The sequence below is a fragment of the Mesoplodon densirostris genome, chromosome 2 (genome assembly GCF_025265405.1).
Source record: "Mesoplodon densirostris isolate mMesDen1 chromosome 2, mMesDen1 primary haplotype, whole genome shotgun sequence".
Classification (NCBI taxonomy): Eukaryota; Metazoa; Chordata; class Mammalia; order Artiodactyla; family Ziphiidae; genus Mesoplodon; species Mesoplodon densirostris.
Window position 1 is genome coordinate 106,610,473 of NC_082662.1, and position 22,942 is coordinate 106,633,414.

General features: G+C 37.7%; 1 protein-coding gene across 1 annotated transcript in view; it reads right to left on the minus strand.

Annotated features, from left to right (window-relative positions):
• The window catches only part of SPAG17 (sperm associated antigen 17), a 221,521-nt gene that overhangs the window by 47,930 nt on the left and 150,649 nt on the right, over nt 1-22,942 (minus strand). Inside the window, exons 30-32 of the mRNA XM_060120028.1 lie at nt 19,234-19,378; nt 17,407-17,561; nt 1,828-2,016 (exon numbers count right to left, since the gene is read on the minus strand). Coding sequence (XP_059976011.1) covers nt 1,828-2,016; nt 17,407-17,561; nt 19,234-19,378 — 489 coding nt within the window. The remainder of the gene's footprint in view (nt 1-1,827; nt 2,017-17,406; nt 17,562-19,233; nt 19,379-22,942) is intronic.

Below are 22,942 nucleotides of genomic sequence, written 5' to 3' on the forward strand. Positions count from 1 at the left end.
ATGCCATAAACTTACATTTCTTTTGATCCCATTTGAGATAGCAGGTGATCTTTTGGATACTCAGAAAATCAGGGATATTTCTTTGTAAGGAATTGTGCACTAAGTATAGATTGCATTAATAAAAGTAAAAACCTAGTAGCACATCTCCACTTACAAACCACACCTAGACTGTGAAAACAAACAGGAAGACAAACCTGAATACATTCAGAGGAAGGTGACTAGGATGGCAGGGGACTCACTTATCTTCTGAGGATAAGTTCAGGGAACTGGGAATTTAAACATGGAGGGAAGGCTATTTATGTGACGGTTGTCTTGAAATATTAAGAGTGATAGTATGGATTCTAAGCACAGAATTAGGACTCATGGATATATAGGGAGATAGATTGGGTCACACTATGAGAAGAATTGTTCTAGCCATTACTACTGTCTAGATATGGTGTGGTCAGGCTGAAAGGCCACTGAAGGGAATGCCCAAGAAGAGCATCAATGCCTAGAATAATGTTTGGCTTGCATGTTTCAACTCAGAGGGTTTGGGCTTTAGGTTTCAATTTCAATTTATTGCACACTGAAACCTCTTAGCAGCCTGAACTCATGCTGTGAAGTTTCACTGACTTAGCACAGAAAAACTAAGTTGGATCAGGGCTTGTCTGCATCCCAAACAAAGTTGGGGACTCTGTGGTACAGTTCCAAATCTAAAAAGTAACTTCACCACCCGCCAGACAACACATGAAATTCCACTACTGGGTGAGGAGTGAAAAAAAAAGTGCCTAGAGAAGGGGCTGGCAAACATCTTTTTGTCAAGGAACAGATAATCAATATTTCAGGGTTTGTTGGCTGTAGAGTTTCTGTTTCAACTACTCAACTCTGCCATTATATGCAAAAGCAGCCAGAGATAATATGTAAACAAATGAGTGTGGCTATGTTGCAGTAAAATTTTACAGTGACACTGAAATTTGAATTTCTTTTAATTTTTATGTGTCATGAAATATTCTTCTCCTTTTGATTTCCCCCAACCATTTAACAATGTAAAATGCAGTCACTCTTCATTTTGAGCTCATGGGCCCATATAAACAAGTGGCCATGGCTTGCCAATGCCTGGCTTAGAGATAAGAGGAAAGAGAGAAACAGAAGATGGAGCTCTACCACTGAATAGCTAAGCACCTCTCCAGGCTTCCCAACACCCCATCCTCAGCCCTACTGGAACCCTCACACTAACTGATAGTTCTCACTGTGGATTCTCTGCCTAGTTAAGCAGACTTGCCTGCTGCCCCATGTATTTTCTCTCACTTGAACCCAGATACAGAGCATTTATATCACTCCTCTTTGTTGGCATTATTTTTAGATGGTTAGTAACTTTTTTCCCTTTTGTTCTAATTACTTATTTGGCTTTAGCATTTCAACCATCCTCATTGTTGGACTTGCTATCTCCTAATGAAGTACACTTGAGAATTGAAGATATTGACATTCATTGCTGCTGCCCAAAGTGTATTGGCAGTTAATGGATAACTAATCCCAAGGCAGCTAAGATAAAATGCTATAGGGGAGCTCTTTCTTTTTTGCGGTACGCGGGCCTCTCACTGTTGTGGCCTCTCCTGCTGTGGAGCACAGGCTCCGGACGTGCAGGCTCAGTGGCCATGGCTCACGGGCCCAGCTGCTCTGCGGCATGTGGGATCCTCCCGGACCGGGGCACGAACCCGTGTCCCCTGCGTCGGCAGGTGAACTCTCAACCACTGCACCACCACGGGAGCTCGGGGGGGAGCTTTCTTGTGTGAAATACCTCAAAAGGAAAGCCATAGCTTCTCTCTCCATAATAATGATGCACTTTACCTGAAAGGCGTTTCCTTCGGGATCCATGACCTCACAGATAACCTCTGACGTGTGCTTCATGATGTACCTGCTAGCTCTCAGCTGCTCACGTTTTTGAAAAGGATGGTATATATCACTGCTTGATTCATGGCAATATATAGCTGAACAGTCCCTATCAATATAAAGACAGCCTGTGTTTGGAGGTAACACCTGGAAGGGTAACAGGAAGAGGGATATTATTAAAAATTTCTTGCTTGATTTGAGGGATTTATAAAATCATTTAAGGAAAAAAAATTATCCATAGAACCCAGACACAAACTGTGTTTCCAGGAAGAAAACAAGAGAAGACTTAAGTTTTGGGAAGGACTACTTAATAAGGAGTCAGACTGATTAGGATATAATTGCTCCTGTGTCTCACATTTTATCTACTCACTTTAATATTTCTTCCAAGTAATTGCTTTGTGCCTTATTTCAGATGTTTAATATAAAATATTAAAAACATATTTTAACTTAAGTAAACACACTTGGCACTATTCAAAACAATTGGAATCCTTTTATGTTCTTCGGCAAGAAGCATCTCCAAGAGGGTAAAAGTATGGGACAAATGCTTTTAGAAGCTTTTATTTATCATTATTCCTATGGTGGCTGACAGTCCTTAAGTAATAGCTTTTGTATAAAGATTTCTGGTTCAGATAGACTCTTTTTGTGAGATGTAATTCACATGTCATAAATTCACTATTTTAAAGTGTATATTCAGTGGATTTTGTATATTCAAAAATTTGTACAAACATTATCACTAATTCCAGAACATTTTCATCACCCCCACAAAGAAACCCTGATGCCATTAGCAGTCACTCTGCATCACTCCTGCCACTGACAACCATTGATCTGCTGTCTCTATGGATTTGACTATTTCAGACATTTCATATAAATGGAAGCATGTGATATGTGGCCTCTTCTGTCTGGCTTCTTTTACTTATCATAATGTTTTCAAGATTTATCTATGTTGTAGCATGTATCAATACTTCATTCTGTTTATTTTCACCTGAGTTTAGATGTGTGAGATTTGGAAGTTTTTCTGCTAACATATCCAGACCTCCATAGGTTCTACTGTCACTGAGCTCAAGCTTTTTCAATTTAGGTAGTTTGGGGAGACTTGAAACTGAAATCAAGCCTACATTTATTAAACTGAGGAACTCTAAGTTCACAAATTCAGCCATTAAGCCCTCAATTTTCCCATCATTTGATTTGCAACTGTCCAGGACAAATTCTCAAACAGCTGCCAGGGTTCAGTTCCTGAGCTCCAGATGGATCTTCCTCTTCATGTCCATGTTTCTCTCTTCCCCCCTCTTCAAACTTAACTTTCCACGGTGGGGGCAGAGAGGGGAGGGGTGTCCCAGCCTGTGCAGCGAGGGCCATCAGAAGGGGTTGGCTTGTGGTAGACAGATCAAAACTACAATGAGGTATCACTTCACACAGGTCAGAATGGCCATCGCCAAAAGTCTACAAACAATAAATGCTGGAGATTGTGTGGAGAAAAGGGGACCCTCCTACACTGTTGGTGGGAATGTAAATTGGTACAACCACTATGGAGAACAGTATGGAGGTTCCTTAAAAAGCTAAAAATAGAACTACCATATGATCCAGCGATCCCATTCCTGGGCATATATCTGGAGAAAACTATACTTCAAAAAGATACATGCACCCCAATATTCACTGCAGCACTATTTACAATAGCCAAGACATGGAAACAACCTAAATGTCTACCAACAGAGGAGTGGATAAAGAAGATGTGGTACATATATACAATGGAATATTACTCAGCCATAAAAAAGAATGAAATAATGCCATTTGCAGCAACATGCATGGACTTGGAGATTGTTATACTAAGTAAAGTAAGTCAGACAGAGAAAGACAAATATCATTTATATGTGGAATCTAAAAAAAAGATATAAATGAACTTACTAACAAAACAGAAACAGACTTACAGACTTTGAAAACAAACTTATGGTTATCAAAGGGGAAAGGTTGGAGGAGGGATAAATTAGGAGTTTGAGATTAATATATACACACTAATATATATAAAATGGATAATAAACAAGGACCTACTGTATAGCACAGGACACTCTACTCAATATTCTGTAATAATCTATATGGGAAAAGAATCTGATAAAGAAAGAATATATGTATATGTATTCACCTTGCTGTACACCTGAAACTAACACAATATTTTAAATCAACTATACTCCAATAGAAAATAAAATTAAAATATAAAATAAAAATTGAATTAAAATCAATAAAATCTAAAAAAACTTCATTCTGTTTTATGGATGAATAATATTCCATTGTATGGATATATCAAATTTTGTTTATTCATGAGTTGATGGACATTTGAGTTGTTTTCACAGTCTTATTATTATTAAAAATGCTGCAATCAACATCTGTGTATAAGTTTTGTGTTGATATATGTTTAATTTCCCTTGGATATCTACCCAGGAGTAGAACTGCTGGGTTGTATGAGAACTCTATTTTTAATTTTTGGCGGAACTGCCAAACTGTTTTCCAAAGTGACTGCACCATTATACATTCTCATTAGCAATTAATGAGGGTTTTACATTTCTTCACATCCTCACTAACGCTTATTACTGTCTGTCTCTTCTATATTTTGGAAGAGTTTGTGAAAGATTGTTCAGTGTTAATTCTTCCATAGATGTTTGGTATAATTTACCAATGAAGCCAACTGGGCCTGGGATTTGCTGTCTGCAAGTTTTAAAATTATTAATTCAATCTCTTTACTTGTTTTAGTTCTATTCTGATATTTTATGTTTTCTTGAGTTAGGTTAGGTAGTTTGTGCCTTTCCAGAAATCTATTTTATCTAGGTTATCATCTAATTTGTTGATGTATAATTGTTCACAGTATTTCTTTATAATCTTTTTTTTCCTGTAAGGTTGGTAGTAATGTCTTCTCTTTCATTTCTAATTTTAGTAATTTGAGTCTTCTTTCTCCCCACTCCTTCTTTCTCCTTCTGTTTGTCTATCTCTCCCTGTAAGTCCAACTAAAGATTTATCAGAGAACCAACTTCTGGTTTTGCTGATTTTTCTCTATTGTTTTCTATTTTTTCATTTATTTCTACTCTAATCTTTACTATTTACTTCCATATGCTTGCTTTGGGTCTAGTTTGCCTTCTTTTTTCTAGTTTCTTAGGGTGGAAAGTTAGGTTATTGATTCAAGATCTTCATTTTTAATATGGGCATTTTGACATTTAAAGCTACATATAGGGCCTCCCTGGTGGCGCAAGTGGTTGAGAGTCCGCCTGCCGATGCAGGGGATACGGGTTCGTGCCCCAGTCTGGGAGGATCCCATATGCCGCGGAGCGGCTGGGCCCGTGAGCCATGGCCGCTGAGCCTGCGCGTCCGGAGCCTGTGCTCCGCAACGGGGGAGGCCACAACAGTGAGAGGCCCGCATACCGCAAAAAAAAAAAAAAAAAAAAAAAAAAAAAGCTACATATATATATATATATAGATAGATAGATAGAGAGATAGATATATAGAGAGATAGAGAGAGAGAGAGAGAGAGAGAGAGAGAGACATTTAAAGATATATATATATGTGTATATACACAGATATTTAAAGCTATATATATATATAGCTTTTGCTGCTTCAAGTAAGTTTTGGTATGTTAATTTTATTTTTAGTCATTTTTAGTCATCTCAAAGTATTTTTAAATTTCCTTGTGATTTATTCTTTGTGTTATTTTTCACATATTTGTGCATTTCCCAAACTTCCTTTTGTTATTGATTCCATTGTGTGTTATTTCATTCCGTTGTTGTAGGAGAACATATTTTGTATGATTTCAATCCTTTTTAATCTACTGAGACATGTTTTGTGGTGTAACACATGGTCTTTCCTGGACAATGTTCCATTTACAATTGAGCATGTGTTCTATTACTGAGTGGAGTGCTCTATACATGTCTAGGAGGTCTGCATGGTTTATTCTGCTGATTAAGTCTTATTATTCTTTTGATCTTATCTATTCTTTTATCCATTACTGAAAGCGAGGTACTAATGTCTCCAAATATTATTGTTTAATTGTCTATTCTCCTTTTAAATACACCAATTTTTACTATTTAACTGGACACTTTAATTTGTATAGTGCACAACTCTGGAAATACGTATGTGTTTTGGGCTCTGTTGTTAGTGTATAATATGTTTGTAGTTGCTGTCTTCTTGATGGAGTAATCTGTTTATTATTATAACATACCCTCTTTGTTTCTGGTAATATTTTGTTGTAAAGTCTATTTTGTCTGATGTTTGTATAACCACTCAAGTTCCCCTTTCAATTACTTATTGCAGGTATATATTTTTTATTCTTTTACTTTCAACCTATTTGTGTCTTTGACAATAAAGTGTATCTCTTGTTGACAGCATACAGTTGCATCATGCTTTCTAATCCATTCTTCCAATATCTGCATTTTGATTGGGTTGGTTAATCCATTTGTATTTAATGTAATTACTGATTAGGTCAGATTTGAATCTTCCAAATTTCTATTTGTTTTCTTTTTCTTTTTTTTTAACATCTTGATTGCGGTATGATGGCGTTACATTGTTGTGTTAGTTCTGCTGTATATCAAAGTGAATCAGCTATACATATAAATATATCCCCATACCCTCTCCCTCTTGCATCTCCCTCCCATCCTCCTTATCCCATCCCTCTAGGAGACCACATAACACTGAGCTGATCTCCCTGTGCTATGTGGCTGCTTTCCACTAGCTATTTTACATTTGGTAGTGTATATATGTCAATACCACTCTATCACTTCATCCCAGCTTACCCTTCCCCCACCCCATATCCTCAAGTCCATTCTCTACATCTGCATCTTTATTCCTGTCCTGCCACTAGGTTCATCATAACCATTCTTTTTTTTTTTTTTTTAGATTCCATGTATATGTGTTAGCATACAGTATTTGTTTTCTCTTTCTGACTTACTTCACTCTGTATGACAGACTCTAGGTCCATCCATTTCACTACAAAGAACTCAATATCATTTCTTTTTATGATTGAATAATAGTCCATTGTATATATACATCACATCTTCTTCATCCATTAATCTGTCGATGTACACTTAGCTTGCTTCCAAGTCCTGGCTATTGTAAATAGAGCTGCAATGAACACTGTGGTACATGACTCTTTTTGAATTATGGTTTTCTCAGGGTATATGCCCTGTAGTGGGATTGCTGGGTCATATGGGAGTTCTATTTTTAGTTTTTAAAGGAACTTACATGCTGTTCTCCATAGCAGCTGTATTAATTTACATTCCCACCAACAGTGCAAGAGGGTTCCCTTTTCTCCACACCCTCTCCAGCATTTATTCTTTGTAGATATTTTGATGATGGCCATTCTGACCGGTGTGAGGTGATACCTCACTGTGGGTTTGATTTGCATTTCTCTAATGATTAGTGATGTTGAGCATCCTTTCATATGTTTGTTGGCAATCTGAATATCTTCTTTGGAGAAATGTCTATTTAGGTCTTCCACCCACTTTTGGACAAGGTTGTTAGTTTATTTGATATGGAGCTGCATGAGCTGCTTGTATATTTTGAAGATTAATCCTTTGTCAGTTGCTTCGTTTGCAAATATTTTCTCCCATTCTGAGGGTTGACTTTTCATCTTTTTTATGGTTTCCTTTGCTGTGCAAAAGTTTTTAAGTTCATTAGGCCCCATTTGTTTATTTTTGTTTTTATTTCCATTACTCTAGGAGGTGGATCAAAAAGGATCTTGCTGTGATTTATGTCATAAAGCGTTCTGTCTATGTTTTCCTCTAAGAGTTTTATAGTGTTTGGCCTTACATTTAGGTCTTTAATCCATTTTGAGTTTATTTTTGTGTATGGCATTAGGGAGTTTTCTAATTTCATTCTTTTACATGTAGCTGTCCAGTTTTCCCAGCACCACTTATTGAAGAGGATGTCTTTACTACATTGTATATTCTCGCCTCCTTTATCAAAGATAAGGTGACCATATGTGAATGGGTTTATCTCTGGGCTTTCTATCCTGTCCATTGACCTATATTTCTGTTTTAGTGCCAGTACCATACTGTCTTGGCTACTGTAGCTTTGTAGTATAGTCTGAAGTCAGGAAGCTTGATTCCTCCAGCTCCATTTTTCTTTCTCAATATTGCTTTGGCTGTTTGAGGTCTTCTGTGTTTCCATACAGATTGTGAAATTTTTTGTTCTAGTTCTGTGAAAAATGCCATTGGTAGTTTGATGGGGATTGCACTGAATCTGTAGATTGCTTGGGGTAGTATAGTCACTTTCACAATGTTGATTCTTCCAATCCAAGAACATGGTATATCTTTCCATCTGTTTGTATCATCTTTAATTTCTTTCATCAGTGTCTTATAGTCTTCTGCATAGAGGTGTTTTGTCTCCTTAAGTAGGTTTATTCCTATGTATTTTATTCTTTTTGTTGCAATGGTAAATGGGAGTGTTTCCTTAATTTCTCTTTCAAATTTTTCATCATTAGTATATAGGAACACAAGAGATTTCTGTGCATTAATTTGTATCCTGCTACTTTACCACATTCATTGATTAGCTCTAGTAGCTTTCTGGTAGCATCTTTAGGATGCTCTATGTATAGTATCATGTCATCTCCAAACAGTGACAATTTTACTTCTTCATTTCCAATTTGGATTCTTTTTATTTCTTTTTCTTCTCTGATTGCTGTGGCTAAAACTTCCAGAACTATGTTGAATAACAGTGGTGAGAGTGGGCAACCTTGTCTTGTTTCTGATCTTAATTGAAATTGTTTCAGTTTTTCAACATTGAGAACAATGTTGCCTGTGGGTTTGTCATGTATGGTCTTTATTATGTTGAGGTAAGTTCCCTCAATGCCTACTTTCTGGAGAGTTTTTATCATAAATGGATGTTGAATATTGTCAAAAGCTTTTTCTGCATCTGTTGAGGTGGTCATATGGGTTTCCTCCTTCAATTTGTTAATATGGTTTATCACATTGATTGATTTGCATATATTAAAGAATCCTTGCATTCCTGGGATAAACCCCACTTGATCATGGCTGTGTGATCCTTTTACTGTGCTGTTGGATTCTGTTTGTTAGCATTTTGTTGAGGATTTTTGCATCTATGTTCACCAGTGATATTGGCTGTAGTTTTCTTTAATTGTGACATCTCTGTCTGGTTTTGGTATCAGGGTGATGGTGCCCTCATATAATGAGTTTGGAAGTGTCCCTCCCTCTGCTACATTTTGGAAGTGTTTGAGCAGGATAGGTGTTAGCTCTTCTCAAAACGTTTGATAGCATTCGCCTGTGAAGCCATCTGGTCCTGGGCATTTGTTTGTTGGCATATTTTCTTTTTTTTAAACATCTTTATTGGAGTATAATTGCTTTACAATGGTGTGTTAGCTGCTGCTTTATAACAAAGTGAATCAGTTATATATACACATATGTCCCCATATCTCTTCCCTCTTGCATCTCCCTCCCTCCCATCCTCCCTATCCCACCCCTCTAGGTGGTCACAAAGCACCGAGCTGATCCCCCTGTGCTATGCAGCTGCTTTCCACTAGCTATCTATTTTATGTTTGGTAGTGTATATATGTCCATGCCACTCTCTCATTTTGTCCCAACTTACCCTTCCTCCTCCCCATATCCTCAAGTCCATTCTCTAGTAGGTCTGTGTCTTTATTCCTGTCTGGCCCCTAGGTTCTTCATGACCATTATTTTTATTATTTTTTAGATTCCATATACATGTGTTAGCATACGGTATTTGTTTTTCTCTTTCTGACTTACTTCACTCTGTATGACAGACTCTTGGTCCATCCACCTCACTACAAATAACTCAATTTCATTTCTTTTTATGGCTGAGTAATATTCCATTGTATATATGTGCCACAAATCACAGTTTCAATTTCAGCACTTGTGATTGTTCTGTATATATTTTCTATTTCTTCCAGGTTCAGTCTTGGAAGGCTGTTCTTTTCTAAAAATTTGTCCATTTCTTCCAGCTTTTCCATTTTATTGGCATATAGTTACTTGTAGTAATCTCTCATGATCCTTTGTATTTCTGCAGTGTCAGTTGTTACTTCTCCTTTTTCATTTCTAATTCTGTTGATTTGAGTCTTCTCCCTTTTTTTCTTGATGAGTCTGGCTAATGGTTTATCAATTTGTTTATCTACTCCAAGAACAAGCTTTTAGTTTTATTGATCTTTGCTATCGTTTCCTTCATTTCTTTTTCATTTATATCTGATCTGATCTTTATGATTTATTTTCTTCTGCTAACTTTGGGGTTTTTCTGTTCTTCTTTCTCTAATTGCTTTAGGTGTATGATTATGTTGTTCATTTGAGATTTTTCGTGTTCCTTGCAGTAGGATTGTATTGCTATAAACTTCCCTCCTAGAACAGCTTTTGCTGCATCCCATAGGTTTTGGGTCGTCATGTTTTCATTTTCCTTTGTTTCTAGGTAATTTTGATTTTGTCTTTGATTTCTTCAGTGATCTCCTGGTTATTTTGTTTAGCCTCCATGTGTTTGTATTTTTTACAGTTTTTTTCCTGTAATTGTTATCTAGTATCATAGTGTTGTTGTCGGAAAAGATACTTGATATGAATTCAATTTTCCTAAATTTACCAAGGCTTGATTTGTGACCCAAGATATGATCTATCCTGGAGAATTATCCATGAGCTCTTGAGAAGAAAGTGTATTCTGCTATTTTTGGATACAATGTCCTATAAATATCAATTAAGCCCATCTTGTGTAAAGTGTCATTTAAAGCTTGTGTTTCCTTATTTATTTTCATTTTGGTTGATCTGTCCATTGGTGAAAGTGCGGTGTTAAAGTCTCCTACTATGATTATGCTACTGTCGAATTCCCCTTTTATGGCTGTTAGCATTTGCATCATGTACTGAAGTGCTCATATGTTGGGTGCATAAATATTTACAATTGTTATATCTTCTTCTTGGATTGATCCCTTCATCATTATGTAGTATCCTTCTTTGTCTCTTGTAGTAGTCTTTATTTTAAAGTCTATTTTGTCTGATATGAGAATGGCTACTCCACCTTTCTTTTGATTTCCATTTGCATGCAGTATGTTTTTCCATCCCCTCCCTTTCAATCTATGTGTTTCCTTAGGTCTGAAGGGGTCTCTTGTAGACAGCATATATACGGGTCTTGTTTTTGTATCCATTCAGTCAGTCTGTGTCTTTTGGTTGGAGCATTTAATCCATTTGCATTTAAGGTAATTATCGATATGTATGTTCCTCTTACCTTTTTCTTAATTGTTTTGGGTTTGTTTTTGTAGGTCTTCTCTCCTCTTGTGTTTCCTGCCTAGAGAAGTTCCTTTAGTATCTGTTGTAAAGCTGGTTTGCTGGTGCTGAATTCTCTTAGCTTTTGCTTGTCTGTAAAGGTTATAATTTCTCCATCGAATCTGAATGAGATCCTTGCTGGGTAGAGTAACCTTGGTTGTAGGTCTTTCCCTTTTATCACTTTAAATATGTCCTGCCACTCCCTTGTGGCTTGCAGAGTTTCTGCTGAAAGATCAGCTGTTAACCTTACGGGGATTCCCCTGTATGTTATTTTTTGCTTTTCCCTTGCTGCTTTTAACATTTTTCTTTATATTTAATTTTTGATAGTTTGATTAATATGTGTCTTGGCGTGTTTCTCCTTGGACTTATCCTGTATGGGACTCTGTGGTTCCTGGACTTGATTGACTATTTCCTTTCCTATATGAGGGAAGTTTTCAACTATAATCTCTTCAGATATTTTCTCAGTCCCTTTCTTTTCCTCTTCTTTTTCTTGGACCCCTATAATTCGAATGTTGGTGCATTTAATGTTGTCTCAGAGGTGTCTGAGACTGTCCTCCATTCTTTTCATTCTTTTTCTTTATTCTGCTGTGCAGTAGTTATTTCCACTATTTTATCTTCTAGGTCACTTATCCATTCTTCTGCCTCAGTTATTCTGCTTTTGGTTTTTTCTAGAGAATTTTAAATTTCATTTATTGTGTTATTCCTCATTGTTTGTTTGCTCTTTAGTTCTTCTAGGTTCTTGTTAAACATTTCCTGTATTTTCTCCATTCTATTTCCAAGATTTTGGATCATCTTTACTATCATTACTCTGAATTCTTTTTCAGGTAGAATTCCTATTTCCTCTTCATTTGTTTGGTCTGGTGGGTTTTTACCTTGCTCCTTCATCTGCTGTGTGTTTCTCTGTCTTCTCATTTTGCTTAACTTACTGTGTTTGGGGGTCTCCTTTTTGCCAGCTGCTGGCTCGTAGTCCCTGTGGTTATTGGTGTCTGCCCCCAGTGGGTAAGATTCGTTCAGTGGGTTGTTTTGGCTTCCTGGTGGAAGGGACTGGTGCCTGTGTTCTGGTGGTTGAGGCTGGATCTTGTCTTTCTGGTGGGCAGGGCCGCATCCAGTGGTGTGTTTTGTGGTGTCTGTGAACTTATTATGACTTCAAGCAGTCTCTCTGATAATGAGTGGTGTTGTGTTCCTGTCTTGCTAGTTTTTTGGCATGGGGTGTCCAGCACTGGAGCTTGCTGGTTGTTGGAGCTGTGTCTTAGCATTGAGATGGAGATCTCTGGGAGAATTCTCACTGATTGATATTACAAGGGGCCGGGAGGTCTCTGGTCGTCCAATATCCTGTCCAGAGAGCTCAGGCCTGTCCAATGTCAGGCCTGAGCTCTCCCACCTGAGCTCAGGCCTGACACCCAGTCGGAGCACCAAGACCCTTTCAGCCACACGGCTTGATGAAGAATGCTGCAACATGATGATGGCATGAATGGAAGTCTCTATTTGTTTTCTATATGTCTTATGTCTCTGGTTTCCCCTCTATTCATCCATTATTGTTTTCTTTTGTTTTAAATAAATATTTTGAAGTATGCCATTTCGATTCCCTTGTTTCTTTTATATATTTTTTTGAGTTGTTTTCTTAGTTTTTCTTGTGTATTACAAACAACATCTCAATTTATAACTATCTAGATTAAACTGATACTAAGAATTTCAATATATACAAAATCTTTGCTCCATATAGCTCTATTCCTCTTCCCTTCATGTTATTATTGTCAAAAATTTCATAAGCACATAAATACACTTTTATAATTATTGCTTTATGCATTCCCCTTTTAAATCCAAATAAAAAAAGTCACAAAAATACATGTATACTGTCTTTTATATTTACCTATGTAGTTACCTTTAACATTGCTATTTATTTATTTGTGTGTATTTGAGTTTCTGTGTAATGTTCTTTCATTTCAGCCTGAAGGATTCCCTTTAGATTTTCTTGTAGGGGATGTCTAAGAGCAATGAATTCTCTCAGTTTTTGTTTTTCTGGAACTATCTTGATTTTTTCATTTTAGAAGGATAATTTTACTGAATGAGTTTTTGTTGATGATCTTTTTCTTTAAGCATTCTGAATATGTCATCTCACTGCCTTCTAGACTCCATAGTTTCTGATGAGAAATCAGCTATTAATCTTATTGGAGATCCCTCATATTTGATGAGTCTTTTCTCATTGCTTTCAAGATTCTCTCTTCATCTTTGACAGTTTGATTATGATGTGTTTAGGTGTGGATCTCTCTGAGTTTATCCTACTTGAAGTTTGTCGAGATTCTTGCATGTATAGACAGTTTTTTTTAAATCAAATTTGGGAAGTTTTAAGCCATTATTTCTTCAAATAATATTTCTGCCCTTCTCTCTTTTCCTTCTCAGACTCTCATTATGCATGTGTTCATATTCCTTATGGTGTCTCACAGGTCTCTGAGGCTCTGTTCCTTTTTCTTCATTTTTTTTTCTCTCTCTTCCTCAGATTTGTTAATCTCAACTGACCTATTTTCAAGTTTGCTGATTATTTCCTCTGGCAGCTAAAATTTGATGTTGAGCCTCATTAGTAAATTTTTCATTACAGTTATTATGCTTTCCAACTCCAGAATTTCTATGTGGTTCTTTTTTAAAAAAAAAATAATTTCTATGTATTATATTCTATACTTGACAAAAAACCATTCTCATACTTTGCTTTAGGTCTTTACACAAGGTTTCTCTCAGTTTTTTAACCATAACAGCTGACTTAAATTTCTTTGTCTATTTAAGTGCAAAGTCTGGGTTTCCTCAGGGGTAGTTTCTATTGACTGCTTCCTCCTTCCCCATCCCTGTTTATGGGTCACAATTTCCCTTTTTCCCTGCATGTCTCATAATTTTTTGTTGAAAACTGGACATTTCAAGTAGTATAATGTACAACTCTGGAAATTAGATCCTTTCCCCAGGGCTTGTTATTGTTGCTTTGTTGTTGTTGCTGTTTATTCAGTGATTTCCCTGAACTATTTTTTTAAAGTTCATATTTATTGTCATGAGTGGGCCTAACATGTTTGTTTGGTTGCTTAGAGGTCTGCTCATAACTGGGCAGATATTTTCTTAAGTACTTTACACTAATAGGTTTTTCAGCTTCTGCTGAGGGCTCCATTTGCATATTGATGTATTTTTTTAATGCTCTAGCAGGAAGTTTGTAATTCCACCTTAGCTTTACTCCCTGCTTGTGCAGAGCCTGTTGATCAGCAAGAGTGAAAGATCAGGGCTTTCTGAGTTCTTTTATGGGCATGCACACAGCCCTGCACTTGAGTATGGCTTTCCAGATTCCAGGTAATACATCAGAGCTTTTCAAAGCCCTCTGTGGACTTCTCATTCCCCTTCTTTTCCTTTTAACTCTTTTGCTCAAACTCTTGTTTGTTATTGCCACTTCAACAGCTATAATGTTAAATAATTACCTCTGTTTGGGGAAAAGGCTGTTTTTAGGGAGTGAGCTCAGAGTCAGATCAAATAAAGACAACCCCTGTGAGTGGGTGTTTCCAGGGAATGGCCAGACAGCTCAAACACTGACAATATTTTGTGGAGCTCTAAATCTTTTCTTCTTCTTTCAGTGGCTGCTGGCTTGCTGGCTTTCACTGCTATTTTGCATGTGAGTGTTGATTTTCAAGGCTACCATGGAGCTGGGGGAGGGGAGGGGAATATGGCAAGTGAAATCACCACAATTCTTGTTGTTCTTCGCAAGATTCAGTCTTTTTTTTTTTTTTGGTCTTTAAATAAACAATCCTCAGAATATTGTAATCCTTTGGTTAATTTCTAGACTTTTGAAAAAGTTGATTTTGACAATACTTCCAGGTTTCTAGTTGTTTTTAGGGAGAGTAGATTTTCAGAAGTCCTTACTCCACCCTTCTGGAAGTTTCTCATATTGACTCTTCACCATTCCCTAGGCCCAGAGAACTCCACTGGACCTTGATGAGTTCTGAGGCTTCTCTGTGTTTTCAGGCACATTTTAGAGTAGGCACTGGTGGCTGGTTAAATTTTCAATTTTCCCAGCCTCCACAGGTCCTCATCAAAATGGATCCAAACTGTCAGATTGACTCTGCAATTTACTGAAAGCTGCTCTGGACAGAAAAAGATGGCTTATAACTTCCACAATTAAGACATACCATAGGTGAAGGAACCATATAGAAGAGCCAAAAAGAAAACCTATAAAAAGGAGATGGCCTGCCTTCTAGGAAGTTAATCTGGAGAAACAGCTGTGCTGAAGCATAGAGACTCAACATGAAAAATATAGCAATGATTCATATATGTATGTATGTATGTTAGCAAATAAAATTCTCATGATTTTACATACTTATAGTGCTCAGAATTTACTATAAAATTTGCCTCTTTCAACTGATTTCACACACTGAGTAGAGGACAAGGCACCCTCCATTATGATGTTTGTTTGTGGTAGTACTGATAAAGACAAGGACTTTTAAAGTCCTTTTCAGTAGTATTCCTAAGAATCCTTCTTACATTTCTCTATCTTACCCCAAGGGAGTCAGGATCAGACTGGTATAGAAAAGTAGTCAAAAGCTTAGTCTAGCACACACACACATACACAGACACACCTTTCCCCAGAAAGACAGTAGGTCTTCTGGTCTAGGGAAAAAGGTTTTAGGGACAGAGAAAACCCAGGGACAGAGAAAGATTTCCCATGGGAGATAACAGACCCATTATTTGTCATCTTGTCTTGTTGAAATCCTCCAGCTGGGTGGATGTTCCCACCCCCACTTGTGGCACATTATAATCATAGAAGATAACAATTGTTACACCCACCTCCTTTTTGATGTTTGAATAATCTTTCTAGTGCTGCCAAGGTACAATAGTGGCCAATATCAAGCTTTACTCTCCCTTTCATACATTGCCTAAAATCCGGCCTCCCTCATCACACTGCACAATGTTCTCATGCTGGTGAGTGAGGAAATAAATGACAAATGTGCCAAGTCCAGCAGAGGACAGGCAGAAGGTATTTTTGAATGCCAGCTTTCAATTCTATAAAACCACAGAATTACAAAATAGGTGCAGCTAAACTTACTTAGAGGTTTTTTTTCCAGTTGGGAACTAAGATATGTGTGTTTCTCAATAAGGAGCAATCAAGGTTGATCCTTCCTTAGTCTGTGTTTCAGGAGATTGGGCAAACAAGCGGCTATACAATAGTGTCAGGCGCTGGAGGTCTCCAAGTTGGATCTCTTTTCTGTTACATCTCTTCATTCAGTGGTTACTGTCATTGGTGCTAAAATTCCTTTGCCCCCATAGTTTTAACGATTAGAGTCTGGGGCCATGATTAAAATAAGGCCTCATCACAGCATCTTAGGAGAGTCTCATCATATCTGGTAGGACATATGATACCAGCATATGGATGCTGCCTAAAAAATTGGATATTCTGAATGCCATATAGGAAGAAAAGCACTCCCTTCTCCAACTGCAACATTTCACAGTTATCTCTCACTATCAGCACCTTCCTTGCTACACAAGGACCTGCACAGGGTAAAGAGGGGGTAGGATATCATTATCAGGAGAGATGGGAGGGATAAACTGGCTTCAACAGCTATCACAGCAACAAACATTTGTCACTGAGGTCTTTGTCCATCATCTTCTGGCTTTGAGCTCTCAGTATCCTATGACCTTAGATGTGACACCATGGCACTTGTGTTCCTTCTCCAGCAAGTGGAAAGGCAAAGGCAAATCCTTCTAAGACTGAAGGGACTACAGGCTGAACCCGGGTGATTGTGTTTAATGGGGAAATGCAAGGAGGCAGAGGAGTTTCTAACAGTGCTCCTCCCCAGCCCTCCAAAGACAAAGCTGTGCTTCAGCTGGGCTAGCTGTCCTTCCATCCTGTGGGGACATGAGGTATAGTGGGGACAGACTGGAGGTGGGAAGGATGGGAGAGAGAGAATTAATAAGATGTGGCCGGAGGTGAAGCTGGTCTGGTAGGGACAGGCCAGCACTGAATGCTTCTAACACCCACGGTGCCCATCACCTACCACATAAAGGATCCCCAGCAAGTACACTCTGGTTTATAAGCTTGATCCCCAAATACCCAAGAATTTAAAGACAAGCAGGACTATGTTTTTCTGGAATGGATTGTAAAAAGAAGGTGGATAAATGAAAAGAGATTGAGAAGTGTGTTCTCAGATCCACTGAGACAAGAGAGCAACAGTCGTGCACATGGCAGGACTGTTCAGTGCCCCCAAGGAGTGTGTTTTCTTAGTCAAATTGACACTTACCTTTGGCACCCCTCATCCTCCCCCAGACCCACCTGGTATGTTCCCTGTGTCTTTGCGATGACAGACGTCCCATCCCCAAAGATGGTGCAGCAGCTACTGTCCTCGCAGTTGGTGATGACAGTGGCGTAGTGTGAACTTTCAATCCGCATGCACTTCACCTGCCTGGTGATCCTCTGAGGACCTTCGTCTGTGGGCAAATGCAAGGGAAGCAGGTCTGATAGGATGCACACGTGGGGAACATGCCTGCCGGCTGACTCTGACTGTGCTCCTGCCTCCTGGCTACCTGGACTCGAAGTCAAGATCCAGTGTTGAGAACTCACTCCATGGGGATGGAGTGCGGGCTACTTTTTATGTCAACACAGTCATTCTTCCAGAATATCTCTTAATTTAGTGTGCTCTTTTGTTCTCACCATTCTTTTTATTTTGAGAAATTGAAAACATCCGGAAAAGCGCAAAATATAATTTAACTATTCATGCTCACTAATCAAAATTAACACTTGTTAATACTTTGTCATATTTGCTTCATTTTTAATATGTACATAAGAGAAAAAATACAGATAAAGTCGAAGTTTACTGCTCTCCTTATCTCTGGGTTTATTCCTTTTTCTCACAATCCATTTTTATACTTTTATATAAATGTATGTATCAAAAACAACATATAGTATTTTGTGTACTTTAAATTTGCATAAGTTATATATTACTCTATGTATCATTCTACACCTGAATTTTTAACTTAACAATGTTTTGAGACTTTTAGCCATCTTGATATATATGTGTGTGTGTAAATAGGTGCATGTATATGTGCACTTCATTCCCTTTAATTGCTATATAGTACTCCTTTTTAAGCATATACCACATTTTATTTTTCTATTCCGCTGTTGATAGACATTTGTTTTCCCAATACTTTAATATTAAACTTGGTGTTGCAAGTAGCACCTCTATACCTGTTTCCTTGTTCAAATATATGAGTGTCTTTCTATATACACCCAGAAGTAGAGTTAGTGTATCGTATGATATGCACATTTTCAATTTACCAGATATTTAAAAATTGCCCACCCAAGTGGCTCTTTTAATTTTCACTCTAACTAGCAGGGTGGAAAGGTTCCTCTTTTTCCAGTCACTTGCCCATTTATTGCAATTAATTTGGCAATGAAGCATTTAAACAAACTCTGGAATTAAAGAAAAGTGAGTCAGAATAATTTTTATTTAAAAATCTTTTAAAAATTTAGCTTTGGAAGGGTGGTAGGCTTTTGATAATATGAAAGACTCTGGTTCATTAGTAGCTGCCACTGGCTTTTCTCTTATATCACCTTTCTGATAATGATAATTGTCAGAAAGAATTGAAGGAGGACCTACCTGAGGTCACCTGTGTATGCAAATTAGATGCCTTAAGGATCAAAGGAAAACAGGTCTGAGATCTAATGTGCAGGACAGTTGAGTCATGAGCATTAACTTTTAGTTGCTACCAATCCAGGCTGTAAGTTTTTAGTGGTAAAAATGGAAAAGGCACTATTACTATCCATCAGCCAACTAGAGCTGTTATCAATTCCACGTCAGCTGAGGATAAAGATCATAATAAAGGGCCTCATTTGGATTGCATGAGTATTCTTTGGTTGACGTGAATTCTTCAAAAAAATTATTTTTCTTATGTGTATTTTCAAAAATCAGTGAGGTTTCTACCTATCTTATTGTAAAGACATAGAATATTGTCATCTACTTGAAAAAGAATTTGAAAAAGAAGAGATACATGTATATGTATAACTGAATCACTCTGCTGTATGCCTGAAACTAACACAACATTGTTAATCAACTATACTCCAATCTAAAAGAAAAATTTTAAAAAAAGAAAAAAAAAGTACCTGTCTCTTGATCATCTGGAGAAATAATCTGATCTTCATAAACTTGATAAAAGGTTGTGATTCTGGTACCATCAGCATGATCCACTACCCGAGTGCCATCTTTCTTTTCAATGATGATTACTTTGTCTTCTCGAGTTGTCATAACCTGAACATACAAAGGCAGAGCACCATCATTTGGTCAGGTGGTTAATCCCAAGTGTGTTTATTTTTATACCCCATTGATTACCATCAAAATACTGGTTATTTAGAAGTAAAAGTTTTATCTCATCTACTTGATCTAATCTTTATAACAATCCTGGGAGGCAGGTAACGATATCCCCCCATTTTATGGATGAGGAAATTCAGGCTTAAAGAAGTTAAGAAACTTGCTGAAGGTCACTCAGCATGTGCCAGAGCTGATGCTGGACTAAGACTGTCTGACTTCACAACTGGTGCTTCTTCCATGGTCGCACATTTGTGAGTAAAAATTAATGTCAGGACTGATCTGACCCAGGTATGTCCAGGAAAATGGTCCTAGGTCCTGCTCCCTTGGAAACTACAAGTTTAAGATAAGCAAGGGACCACTGGTGTCTGTAGTGAAGGTTCTGATGTGGTCCGGTCTCCCCTGAGGAAGCAATACCAGAACTTGGATTTTGTGTGTCAGTGCAGGGGGTCAGCAATGGGTGAAAGGGGTGCTAGACACAAAGGATCCCAGGGAGCAATGGGCAGAGTGGTGAGAGCAAGGTTAGGAGTGAGGGACCAAACTGGGAAGATTATTAAGCCATATTAAGGACACAGTCTTTATCCCAAGGAAGTCAAATCAGTAGTGAAGGGTTTTAAGTATGTGGACTAGAGTAAGAAACACAGAAAATATTCATTTAGTCCTAGCAAGTACTTCAGTCTGAAAGAACACTCAGACCTTTGTATCCTGTAGCTAAATGGTTCACCAGAGAAGCTCTAAACCCCCAGCTGTGTGTGTGTGTGTGTGAAGATGTGGCAGGCATGGAGATGCATAGCCCAGATCTTCCTTCAAGACAGGATTTGCTCCCCAGCTGTGTGGAGTGAAGTTGGCAAACAGCCTCCAGATGTCAGCTCTTCCAGCATCTGCCTCAGCTGCAGAGAGATGCTTTGCCTGACTCACATTGTTCCAGGTGAACTTGGTCCAGTGATTGAGTGAGGCAGGGGTACACCAATATGGTTCCTGCTTCCAGACTTGGGACATTGGGACAGATGACACTGGCTTCTGAGCTCCTGCCAGTTAACCAAGGCTTTGTGGGGTCTGCATCACAGCTCAGCTTCTCCTTTGTCCAATCCTGCTTTCTCCCCATTCCTTTCACAAATGGTGTCCCTTATAAATATCTTGTACCACAAACTTCATTTCAGTGTTTGCTTCTGGAGACCCCAACTGTCAACAATGTATTAAAATTATATAATGTATATTTTTAAATCATTGAGTGTTTTCTAACTTATACAGTCCTAACATACAATTTGCACTGAAGTGTTCAGATGGATATGAGAGTGAGTTTGCTAGCTGTATTTTGACTCAAGTGTCTAGGGCTTTTGGGAGTAGGTCATAATTACATTTTAATCTTTTTATAGTAGGCAGAAATCACTATAAGAGAGAAGTGCACACTGATCATTATTTTAAGTTCTTATCTTTGGCAGTCTCAGCCAGTGGTAGATATAGATATGTATATCTGTCTATCTATCTATATCTGTCTGTCTATCTATCTATCTATCTATCTATCTATCTATCGCATGTGTATAACGAGAAATACTGCTGTAGAATGCAGTGACTGAGAGCATGGACTCTGCAGTTAAGCTGCCTGAGTTCAAATTCTGGTTCCACAGCTGGCTGGGTGATTTAGGCAAGTTGCTTACCTTCTCTGGGCCCTAGTTCCCTTATCTGCAAAATGGAGCCAACACTAGTATTCCTCAGAGATGTTATATGGATTAAATGAGATAATGCTGGTAAAGTAATTCACACTTAATTGGTCATCAACTTAGCAATGATAAATACTAGCTCTTTAACTCATTTATTTATTTTGGCTGTGCCGCATAGCTTGTGGGATCTTAGTTTCTCAACCAGGGATCAAACTTGGGCCCTTGGCAGTGAAAGTGCAGAGTCCTAACCACTGGACCACTAGGGAATTCCCTATCTAGTTTAGATATTCACAAATTATTATTTAAAATTATTCCAACATTTTATAACACCACATAACATTGACATTTTCTGATCACCATAGGGTAAGATAATCACTATCTTTAGTGGTGGCAAGAACACAATAGAAAGGATATTTACTGAACACCTGATGGTGCTAAATCTGGTATTAATCTTCCCAACTATTTTAGGTAATGATTATTATTTCCATTTTAGGAGTAAAGAAATCTAGATTAGAAACATCCAAAATCATATATCTAGTAAGAAGTGTGACTTGGGTTTCAAACCCATGACTGCTTCACAGCAAGGTCAGTGGCACTCCTCTAAAATGTGATACTTCATGTCAGATATCATGAAAACACACATCAATTCTCAATTTTGTTTCATATGATCATTGCCCCTTATTTACATAATTGTTAAGCATATGAGACCTAGAATACAACCTGGGGGTCCACATTCTGAATCTACCACCTGCTGTGTGATCTTGGAAAAATTATTTAGCCTGTCTGTAGCTTAGTTGTCTCATATGTAAAATGGAAACAACAATAGTTTGTTGTTGGAATTAAACAAGTTAGGATGTGGAAAACACCAAGAACAGGGCCTCGCACACAGTGACCGCTCAATAAATATTATTACTATTGTTGTGATTGCGATTTGACTGTTGGGTGTCTATGCTTGAATCCAGGCTCTTGGATCTTGATTTGTGCTTCCATAATGGTGCTAGGTATCAGTAAAGGAAATTTGAAACTAAGAAATAGTAATTAACTTTGCATATTAAGCCAAATAATTTGTATCAGGGCTGAATTAAAGTGAGTCATTTGAAGTCACCAAAAAAAAACCCATCCTGAGATGATATGTATCTTGAGTTTCACAACAGAGAACTAGCAAACAATGTAAGAGATTATGAAACTATTTCAGAAGTAGGCTGAAGAAGAAAGGAAAATGCATTTGGTTAGATAAAGGAATTTATCTCAATAGCAAGCAGACATTTTGCTTTTGACTATCAGCATGTGGTTGTAAACAAGTGCTGGAAGTCCAGAAACCAGAAATAAGGCATGCAGGAAATTCTTTGTCTTGTTAGATTTAGAGGGTGCTGCAAAGCTCCACATAAGATATTAGAGGAATAGCTGAGGAATGGAAAGAGCCCAGTTTTTAGTCCCAACGACTGGTTCTAAACCTGGCTCTAGCACTTCCTGGTCACATTACTTGACTTGCTGAGGCCCAGCTTCCTCATCTGTATAATATACACTGGTGTGAGGCCTGAATGAGAGAATGTATGCAAAACCCCTAATAGAAAGCCTATAGAAAATGCTATTGTGCATCCCAGGGGGTTCAATTTCACATCTGCTTGACAGATAAACAAAACCGTTATTTACTATACCACTCACTTGTCACTTTTTCTTAAGTTATAAATAAAATATTTTTTATAGTTGCTTTGTGGTGGTGTTGAATTTTTGAGTTATTTAATGTGGGCATCTCATTAAATATACCATAAATTATTTGAAGTCAAGGATCATGAACAAATTTCTATAATTCATGTCTGGTACACACAAAAAGTAGGAATAAATC